This window comes from Triticum aestivum, chromosome 4B (assembly GCF_018294505.1).
Source record: "Triticum aestivum cultivar Chinese Spring chromosome 4B, IWGSC CS RefSeq v2.1, whole genome shotgun sequence".
Taxonomy (NCBI): Eukaryota; Viridiplantae; Streptophyta; class Magnoliopsida; order Poales; family Poaceae; genus Triticum; species Triticum aestivum.
Genome location: NC_057804.1, coordinates 447,988,026 through 447,998,673, shown reverse-complemented (window position 1 = coordinate 447,998,673; position 10,648 = coordinate 447,988,026). Strand labels below are relative to the sequence as shown.

General features: G+C 48.8%; 1 protein-coding gene across 2 annotated transcripts; it reads right to left on the bottom strand.

Annotated features, from left to right (window-relative positions):
- Nucleotides 1-1,324: 1,324 nt before the first annotated feature.
- Nucleotides 1,325-4,753, bottom strand: LOC123092627 (probable mannose-1-phosphate guanylyltransferase 1). Of its 2 annotated transcripts, none has more exons than XM_044514433.1 (5): nt 4,458-4,753; nt 3,264-3,406; nt 2,696-2,758; nt 2,364-2,603; nt 1,325-2,265 (listed from the first exon to the last, which is right to left on the bottom strand). In XM_044514433.1, the coding sequence occupies exons 2-5, from the start codon at nt 3,372-3,374 to the stop codon at nt 1,594-1,596; spliced, it is 1,086 nt and encodes a 361-aa protein (XP_044370368.1). In that variant the 5' UTR covers nt 3,375-3,406; nt 4,458-4,753; the 3' UTR covers nt 1,325-1,593. The 2 variants fall into 2 exon arrangements, with proteins under 2 accessions (XP_044370368.1, XP_044370369.1); XM_044514434.1 differs by lacking the exon at nt 4,458-4,753 and adding an exon at nt 3,696-3,919.
- Nucleotides 4,754-10,648: the final 5,895 nt, after the last annotated feature.

The window sequence follows — 10,648 nt, the reverse complement described above, 5'->3', positions numbered from 1 at the left end:
CGAAGGTAGGATCACAACATTGCTAGGCTAGCTATCTAGGGTTAGCCGAATCGATCTCGAGGTAGATCAACTCTTATAACCCCTATCCCCTCAAATATAATCGAGCAGGAGTAGGGTTTTACCTCCATTAAGAAGGCCCGAATCTGGGTAAATACAGTGTCCCTTCTTCATTGTTACCATTGATCTTCAGACGCATAGCTTGGGCCCCCCTACCCGAGGTCTGCCGGTTTTAACACCGACACGGGATTTGTCTCCCCTAAGCATTCGCCAATGAGAAGCCGCCCCTAATTATTTGACCCGCTCAACCCAATCAGCGGTTTGTTTATGTGAAAGGTCCTCTTCGCTCAACCCTGAAAGCAAGGGACAGCAACTCGAGATGGCCTTCCGATCGCACGACCGGCTCACGCGATCTTGCTCCTCTCCCGTACGTCCTGGATGGAATCTCTCAGGACGTCAACTTCTGAATCCAGCTATCATTTGTTAGGGTCAAGTGCCCTGCTGTCGCAGGATCCAATAGAAACTTTGTCAGGTCGAGATCCAGCACTTGTTTAAAGCGCAGGTGGGAGGCAGGAGCGGTTTAGCAGTTCGACAGGGACAAAATTATACTACTGGACATGGAAGCCTCGCCACCATCCAGAAACTAAAGCACACGCGACTCTGGTTAAAGTTTGTGCTTGAAGAAACAGTCTCGTGCCGTTCTGAATTTTTCTATGCTCCGGAGCATCTGTCAGTTGCTATCATACAGCTAACGATCGGTGTGCCCTAATTATATAGTATTGTACTACTGACTTGCACTGCACCATCACAGACTGCTTCAGTTCCTTGCCATTTGCCAGCATAAATAAACTTGGGATCAGAAGCTTCTGCACCACTGCCACAATGCCGCAACAACTGGCCACCCACGTGAAAACGTGGCCGAGTCCTTGTTTCAAAAAAAAAAACGTGTGGCTGAGTCCACGGTCCGCGTGACGTGGACGGTATACCAAACGGATGAGATTTGCCTGCTCCCTTCGCGTGTGCTTATCTGTGCTCCCGCGTATGTGGCTTGATTTGATTGAAATAAAATAAAACTCGGCCTCACTCCCTTAAAATCAGGAGGGTGATTAGATTAGAAAGAAAAAAGAAAAATGACAACCGTAGGATGAAGTGGGAGCACGAATAGGAGCATGGGGAGGGAGCAGCCAAACCGGATCCATACCAAACCTGGAAAAAGAAATGCTCCCGTAACCACAACTCCAGAAGAACGCAGTACGACGCTTGTATCCAGCCGTGTTTTCCATAAAATACTGGCGATTGCTGAAGAATGTAGTGCAGATTGTACGACTTGTAAAACTGATGCTTTATTCCCATGCATCTGACACCTATCTACAAATTGAAGCCCGGGGCTTAAATTTAACCGAGACGCATTTTGTCTTCAAAAAAGAAAGAAAAAAAAACTTGCGACACGTCTAGACATACATAGAGCTTGATAGACACTTGGCAGTTTGGTGGACACCTCTGGTTACACTTGCAGACAGACAGACAAATAAACCAACAAACGCATGAAGAAATATACGACCCTTTTTCACCATGTGGCGCGGGCGATGGTCCCGATCACATGACGATCTCGGGCTTGAGGATGCTGGACTTGATCTCCTTGTGCGGGAGCACGACGCCGCCGTTGCTGTACACCTCGTCGCAGACGTGCACGTCCTCGCCGAGGATGGTCATGTTCTCCACGCGCGCCCACTTGCCCACCGTCGAGTGCCACCCCACGATGCTGCCGGAGATGCACGCGTGCTTCTTCACGCGGGCGCCCCGCATCACGGTGCACCTCGACAGCCGCACCCCGGCCTCCACCACGCACCCGGGGCCGACGGCCACGTCCGGCCCGATCAGGCACCCCTCCCCGATCGTCGCCGTCTCGTGTACCAGCACGTTGCCCAGCACGTGCGCGCCCGCCGCCAGCCTCGCCGGCGCCCTCTTCCTCAGGGACTCCAGGTAGAGCCTCAGCCCCGTGATGTAGTCCCTCGGCTGCCCGATGTCCATCCAGAACCCCGGCAGCACCATGGCGAACAGGCCCTTGTCGGCGGCGATGCGCGGGAACACCTCCTTCTCGATGGACGTCGGCTTCAGCTCGATGCGGTCCAGCACGGACGGGCTCAGCAGGTAGATGCCGGCGTTGATCTTGTTGCCCACGAACACCTTGGGCTTCTCCACGAACCGCTCCACCTTCCCGGTCTCCTCCTCCGTCACCACCACGCCGTACTTGGAAGGCTCGTCCACCTTTTTTACCAAATCAAAGTAGCGACATTTCTCAGCATACTAATCATATGGACACCCATCCTTCAAGGTTAGTTCTACTCGTGACTAGGCACACGTACCTTGGTGACCATGATCGTGGCCTCGCCGCCATGGGACTTGTGGAACTCGATGAGCTCTGCGAACGGGTACTCGCTGATCACGTCACTGTTGAGGACGAAGAAAGGCTCGCCGGATCCGTCGTCGAGCTTGTCGCGGGCCAGGGCCAGCGGTCCAGCGGTTCCCATTGGCTCTGTCTCCTGGGAGCAGGTGATCTTGATGCCAAGCTTGCTCTCGAAGTCCTTGAGAAAGTTGAGCATGACCTGCAATTTGTTCCACCAAAGTAAGACAGTGAGATCTGGGATTCTGACGAAACAACAGTTTTCCAAGGCGTGGCATGTCCATGCTCAATTACCTCTGGCTGGTAATTGATGGCTAGGACAACTTCTGTAACTCCCACATCTTTCAGAGCCTCGATCTGGTGACAAAAGCATTACAAAAAGAAATTTCCCAAATCTGTCAGAGCCTCGATCTGGTGACGAAGGCACTGCAGAAAAAATAAAAATCACAAGATACGCTGAACAATTGAAGTCCCAGCGATGCTCGAACAGATGTTAATTTGCTCAGGACAGGGAAATGGTCAATTATTGGTTACCCCTTTTAAATTCATACATTTTGTTTCTATCGTCACAATTATTTGAGACACAGATGGTGATGCATACAGGTCCATGACTGTTGCCGTGAGGAATCTATTCACATGGACCACCTAGCAAATCATGGACTGATGAGGCATTGCATAAGTAAACTCCACAGGTAAATAATCAGGTGACTGAACTACATTATACTGTTTATTTTTTCTTGCACTGCAATTTCCCCCAAAGTTACCTCTCCTCGTGCCTTAGTAGTACAGTAGTAAATATTATTTCGCCTGAATAACTTAAAGCATATAGATACAAAATAAATTATGGAGTACTTGTACTGACCTGATGCAGGATCATGGGCTTGTTGGCGAAATCGACGAGCGGCTTGGGCACGCTGAGCGTCAGCGGCCGCAGGCGGGTGCCGAATCCTCCCACAAGAATGAGGGCCTTCATGGTCGCAGTCCTCCTAACTCAACCCTGTGAAACTGCAGCAAGCAACAGAAGAAGAAACGAATGAGATGATCTGATCCAGACTCATTGGTCACAGAGGGTCGGAGTATACGGTTCAGACTTCAGAACAAGACACTAAAACTTCCTCTCTGCCCTGCCGATGCAGACGCCATGTGTCCCAAGACAGCGACCATCTTTGCATCGGCAGAAGCAGCGGGAGTTTGCACGGGTAATTCAAGAAGCATACTCTTGTTACGACTAGTAGTACATACGAAAGCCCAAAACGGCAGCATTGATTTGAAGGGGTTGAGATAGGAGGACAACCTGATCTAGTAACGCTGGGACAATCTGCGGCCTCGCCCGGGAGACGGGATTTTTCTCAGATTTAGGAAAGCAGCCGATGGTCCTTTATGTGGTATAGTGGGTGAGGAGGAAGACGGCAAAAATGCAGGTGGAGGAAATAGCCAGCAGATGCCGCTCCACTTTAAGCCCAATCCGTCCATCTATCAACCTATGTGCTGTTGAAAATGTAGTTCTCCGGACGCAGGTATTGCTGTCGTGTTGCTTCCACCGGAAAACCAACCCAAATACCGCTAGATCTCCAGCCAACAGCCCGGCACAAAACACAAAAAGAGCCGAGCTTTATTCTGTTGATCCTCCTTGGCTCCTTCTCCGTGACGCCTCTATTTTTAGTCCCGGAGCCAAAATGATTTACAGGCTGGATCCATGATGAGATGGAGACGGGGACGAGACGAGCAAAGACGACGAAAGTGGTGGCCTCGCAACCGTCGAGCTCGAGCACCCACCTAACCCCGCACGTAAGATAAGATGACAAACAGAGGGGGAGACGAGAAGTACTGATGAACAGCGGGGGGCTTGCTCGTTGCAGATCTGGCCTCTTGCCGTGTCGAGGAACCAAACCACTACCTCTCTCGCCACCCATGACGCAATGACCAGAGGAGTAACTCTAATGGCGGAGGTGGATAGATACAACGAACAAAACATTCAAACGCGTAGCGGCCAAGAACAGAACAGAAGCCACAGCAAGGGACGAGATCGATCAGCGTGCTGCAGGTGCGTACGTACCTCAACGCGAGGGCAGCCGGCGGAGCAGGAGACAGCGGCGCGCTCGAGTCCTCCTCCTCCGAGGCCTCGTCAACGGCGGGCGCCGGGGAGGAGAATTGAGGAGGATGGAGGGACAGGTCAGAGGGGGGAACAGAAAACCGTCGGCTGAGTCGCGGGATCGCTGGCTGCCAAGGACGCGGCGTTGGTTTTATACTGGTGGCTTCCTCGCTCGCTCCTCCCTCCGGCTGCTGCGTGTGGTTAACGATTTGACGCTGGCTTCCGCCCTAATGAACCCCGGCAACCTTTTTCCCTCTTCTGTTTCATCTGCTTCCTCTGTTCGTTTCTTTTGCCCATGATGATTTGCTGTCCCGGGCTAATCCCACCCGCCGACGCGTGATCCAACAACGGGCCCGGCCGGCCGCCAGCTTATCCGCGGCGCGTGAATGACCTGTGGGCGCCAGCATTATTACCTTCCCGTTTTACAGCGCAGAGTTTTCAGTTTTTTTCTATACTACTACCATTAAACAAGAGAACATTTTGTTTTCTATAACCACCCCATTATGTGTACCTAGATTAATTTGTGCCATCACATTATCCCACTTAATGATATCTAACGGCCTAAAACGGAGGTTAGGATTGCACATAGCAATTAACGTTGACGCACTATACTCTGCCGAGCGGACGAATATTCCCCCGCCATGCCCCGCCCCGTTCCTGAAAATTCTGCCGAGGATCACTCCCCTTGCCGATCTTCCCGAGATCCCCCTCTGGCCCTCTGCCTCTCGCTGCTCTTTCCCACAAACCCCCCTGGTTTCCAGCGCCTCCAACCACAACTAACTCTCGCCACCACCGCTCAAGTCGCCTACGGAAAATCGAAGAAGGATGTAGAGGCGGACGTGGGTTAGCTATGGATCATGAGCGTCTTGGACGTCGACGAGCGGTCGTTGATGGCGCGGGGCTGGCGCATCAGGAGTTCTCCTTCTTCCTCCATGATCCTATTCCACTCGCTTGCCGGCACCATGCGCCTCTCCCTCGCCCTCTGCGACGCTTGGAAATTGGGATGAGCAGGAATACTGTAAGGAAGAAGAAGACAAGCAAGAAGCCGAGGTAGCGGGTACGTCATCCGGGACGAGAGTAGGTCGCAGCCACGCTTCATGGTGCAGGTGAGGCCGGTTCAACCATTGCCTCGGACAGGCTTCGTTTCGTCGGCGGCGCGGTTAGAGAGCAGATGGCAGGCGCGTGCGGCTGGCTTGCTGTACGCGGTTGGTGGGCAGGGGCACGACGGTGCCCGAGGATGGAGAGGGGTTTCCTGTAAGGGCGTGAAGCAGGCGTGTTGTCGTGCTGCCGGCTGTGCTCTGCTCTGCTCTCGGAGGATGCAGAGGGGTTGGCGGCTTGGCGTTGGGAAGAGGAAGCTGGTTGTGCTCTGTCTTGTGGTTCAGAGAAGATTACTCTGTAGCCTATACTATTCCTCTATGTCTTCCTGCTAATTCCTCTCTCTATGTCAGTTAATTCCTGATTATTTATGTGCACAGATCGAAATAACAATAGCAAGGAAAACTTGGAATATGTGGGACCATGATTGAACTCGATCTGTTTATCTCCCTCTCAAGTCACGGTTTGTTTTTTACTTTTTTGGGGGAGCTAATGTTGACGTGTAGTGATTAATCATCCATTTGATTGAAAGTTCGGATGGTCTTGGGGATCTCTATGTGGCGGTGGAAGATAAAGATTTGGTGCCTTTTTGTTGCAAATATTTCTAGCTTTCTAGATAGGCAAGGAGTTCTTAACATGCTGCAATATTCAGTTGTTGTATGTTATCTTAAGCTCACACCAAATGCTGAATTATAGTAATGAATGTAAGTTTTATTCCATGTAGAGTACGTAGCAGAGTCATAGGTCATAAGTTCACAATTTACCTACTTTGATGTTTGCTGTAGAGAAGTCGTGACATCCATGTCGTTGGCATAACAACATCAGATATTACATATATGATTTTGTTTTCCATTCTACTTGTTAATAGAAAATACAGTGTTTTTTCATATCATCATTTACATGCATACTTTTAGTGCCATGGCATGTATTAATTGTGATGTAGGCCTTTACGTAATTCTGAAATAGGAATTTGAGAATTGACATAGCATGTATTACACTGAAAAAAATAGCACGCTATATCCTCGCTAATAGCACGCTATAGCATATTGAGAATTGTCTCGCTAAATATATCAGTGTACAACGTCTCGCTAATAGCACGCTATAACGCGATATAGCACGCTAATAACATATTTTGAGGTCGACGCTATTTTGCTGTAGCACGCTATTTTTTTTCATTGATTAATTGTGATGTAGGCTTTTATGTAATTCTGAAATAGGAATTTGAGAATTGACATGGCATGTATTAATTGTGATGTAGGCCTTTATGTATTTCTGAATTAGGAACTTGAGAATTGACAACTTTACATAATATTCTTCCTAGGAAAATTGGCTCTCTTCGTCATGCCTAAGGTATATTATATGTGCGAGGCTGGAGCTAGGTTACTGATGCTACTGATTCATTGGTGCATTATCTTTGACGATTTTCAAATCATTTATTTGAATTCATGATCGTATAAATCCTTCTCAAGGCTGCAAATACATGGAATTTGGATGTGGTTATGTTTAGAAACCTTGGAGACCTCTCATACTTGGAAATCTTGGATACTACCATGACATATCTACTTTCTGAGACACATAGTGGAGCATACTATTTCTTAGGTGTTGAATGTTAACATATCTACGTTGTTAGGCGTTAGAATCTAGAAAATTTCCAATACTAGAAGCACCTTACCAGTAGGCATTTCGTTCCAGTTTTCTAATGGATTATTGGATGACAGTCTTCTTGATTGTTTTGTTTTAGGTAAGTTCATGATCATACACATGAAAAATATGTGACGGATACATGGAGTTTTGTGGGCAACCTGAATTACTGTGCCTTTTTCAGCTCTTTTTTGTTGGAACTAATATTCAATGCTACCAGAGCCAAAGTATACTTATCAACAGATCAGCTTCTAAATCATTCGACCATTTTCAATGCTTTGTATGACGGTTCAGATAGATGATGACATCTGATTAATATTTTGTTGTTCGGGAGGTTTTGTCTATATGAAAAATATTGTTTTCTTGCAAATAAAGATTAGCATATTTGATGGTAAGTCAGACATGCATTGCACGTGCAAGCTTACTAGTACTAGCAAAAGATAGCTAGTCTTTATTATTGATCAATGGCAGTGTTGACACGAAGGATCATGCGGTTCGCCTAACCACAAATGTCTCCCCTGAGGGAGGGAAACGCGGTATCTAGCTATCATATGTGCTTCAACATTCGGATCACGGATTTCATGGCAGATATTACAACTAAATAATTTAACAGTTTCTCTAATTTCTCTAACAATGTCGGCGTAGTTTCCTCCTTTCTCATAATGGATATGGCCAACAACTTGTTTGTAGTCAGGCGCCATTTGTACATTTTGTGGTCCCATGTCCTGCGTAAGTGATAGGCCTTCCCTGCAGGCCATTGTTTCCAGCGACACCGGATCCACAAGCCCTTGTACGACTAGAACTGATGATCCCAAGTAGCCTCCATCTCTATCTCGTCATATCGATGTCGTCGTCCGCAAATTATGGTCAGCATAAACTCTAGGGAAGGGGGAGTGATTTGTGATGGGCGTTGCTTCATTACTGTTTTCAGTTACTCCCTCCTTCCATCTATATAGGGCCTAATGTATTTTTCGAGATACCTTTGGCTATTGATAAGATTAATGGTATATGAGATGTATTATGTGAAAATTATATCATTGTAAGCTGCTTTCAGTATGGATTTGATGGTATGCGTTGTGCAACTTGCATGTCGTATATTATTAGTCAACATCTGGTTAAAGTTAGCCTAAAAAACGCATTAGACCCTATATATATGGATAGAGGGAGTAGTACAATTATTAGGGCCTGTTCTAATCTCCTCCCACTTCAAATTTCACAAAATCTGGGTTGGAAGTCAGCCGCAACGCGATTGCTCTAGGAAGCCGAAATCCAGGAAGCCATCCTGGGTTGTAGTTCATTTTCGTGAAGTTACCGATTCCCAACTCCATGTTTTTCTGAATTTGAAGCTTGAGTTATTTACGACTGAATTGCCACCGCCAGGAAAACGTTTCACTCACCTCCGCCTCGTTTGATCCCGCAGGAATCGCTCGCTCACATCTCCCCCCTCGTTTCTCCTCTGGAACATGCACCGCCGCCATTCCCGCCGCAATGCCCGGTTGCCCGCATCGCTGACCAAATCGCCGCCCCTGACTACAGATCTGGCCGCCCTAGCCTATTTCCCATTGAATCCCATCGTCGCTGCCGTCTGTCACGCCTGGTGCAAGGTGATGCGGCCCCATAGCTCAGTGGAGCTGCCCCCAACGCCATTGATGCCCGAGATGGGCTCTTTCTAGCATGTGTGCAGTTCCAAGCCAGATGGGCTCTTTCTAGCATGTGTGCAGTTCCAAGCCAGATGGGCTCCTTCTAGCTAACCCGACATGGCAACCAACATGCCTTCAGCGCCTCTGCTGGGCTGCCCGCTCATCCAAGTGCTGGAAGAAGCTGTCGCTACTCCAAAATGTTTTCTATTCGCTACCTAAAGCAAGAAGCGACCGAAGAAGCTAGATATGATAAGTTTGGAAGAAGCTAGATGGTTTGAGAACATGCCCTTATCCCCTCTGTTCCTTCTGGTAGGTGTTTCCACATGGCGTCCCTAAGGCCATGTTTGCTTGAGCTTCAGGAAGCAGGTTTAGCTTTGCCACTGAAGCTCAATCATGAATCCAAAACAAACAACTATTTTGAATCATCTTTGGTAGTGAAACCGAATCTGGAATCTAAAACAAACAATTATTTCGAATTAGCTTTGCTAGTGAAGTTGAATATGGATTCTGGCAATTTTCAGTGTAATTTGTTGAAGCACCTCAAAGTGCACCTCGGTGCTGAAGCTGGTTCACTAAAGCGAATCTAGTGAATCTGCAAGTGATTCGAATCCAATCAAAGGTGAAACAAACATGGTGTTAAATCACTATGAATCAGCTTTGCCATGGAAGCAAATCCACAAGTGATTCGAATCTCACCAAAGCTGAGACAAACAAGGCCTAAGGCTGTTGGGGAACGTAGCAGAAATTCAAAATTTTCTACACATCACCAAGATTAATCTATGGAGATTGTAGCAACAAGAGAGGGAGAGGATGAGCATCCTCATACCTTTGAAGATCGCTAAGCGGAAGCGTTACAAGAACACGAATGATGGAGTCGTACTCGCGGCGATTCAAATCGCGGAAGATCCGATCTAGCGCTGAACGAACAGCGCCTCCGCGTTCAACACATGTACAGCCCGGGGACATCTCCTCCTTCTTGATCCAGGAAGGGGAGAGGAGAAGTTGAGGGAGAACTCCGACAGCATGACGGCATGGTGGTGGTGGAGCTCGTGGTTCTCCAGCAGGGCTTCGCCAATCACTACAGAGGAGGAGGAGGTGTTGGAGGAGGGAGAGGGCTGCACCAGGGGAAGGGTGCGGCTGCCCTCTCTCTACCTCACTATATATAGGGGGAAGGGGGCTGGAGGAGGCGCCCTAGGGTTCCCTAGGGGATGGGTGGCAGCCACAGGGGAAAACCTAGATGGGTTTGGGCGCCCCCACCCCTAGGAAACTTGCCCCCCAAGCCGGGAGGGGCGGCTGCCCTAGGGGAGGCGCCCCCACCTCTCCAGGTTACGTGAGAAGGGTTGGGAGGGGCCACAGCCCCTTAGCGGGCTGCTCTGCCCCCTCCCCTTGGCCCATAAGGCCCCCAACGCTTGTCAGGGCCTCTGAAACACCTTTCGGTCACGCTGGTCGTTACCCGGTACCTCCAGAACAATTCTGGACTCCAATACCCTTCGTCCAATATATCGATCTTCACCTTCGGACCATTCCGGAGTTCCTCGTCATGTCCGGGATCTCATCTGGGACTCTGAACAACCTTCGGTAACCACATACTATTTCTCATAACAACTCTAGCGTCACCGAACCTTAAGTGTGTAGACCCTACGGGTTCGGGAACCATGCAGACATGACCGAGACAGTTCTCTGGCCAATAACCAACAGCGGGATCTGGTGTTGACTCCCACATGTTCCACGATGATCTCATCGGATGAACCACGATGTCGGGGATTCAATCAATCCCAT

Coding starts and splice junctions, on each gene's coding strand:
- LOC123092627 (XM_044514433.1), bottom strand. CDS start 3,374: ATGAAGGCCCTCATTCTTGTGGGAGGATTCGGCACCCGCCTGCGGCCG. Junction 2,759..3,263: donor AGCCCATGATCCTGCATCAG/GTCAGTACAAGT, acceptor TTTTGTCACCAG/ATCGAGGCTCTGAAAGATGT. Junction 2,604..2,695: donor CCATCAATTACCAGCCAGAG/GTAATTGAGCAT, acceptor AACAAATTGCAG/GTCATGCTCAACTTTCTCAA.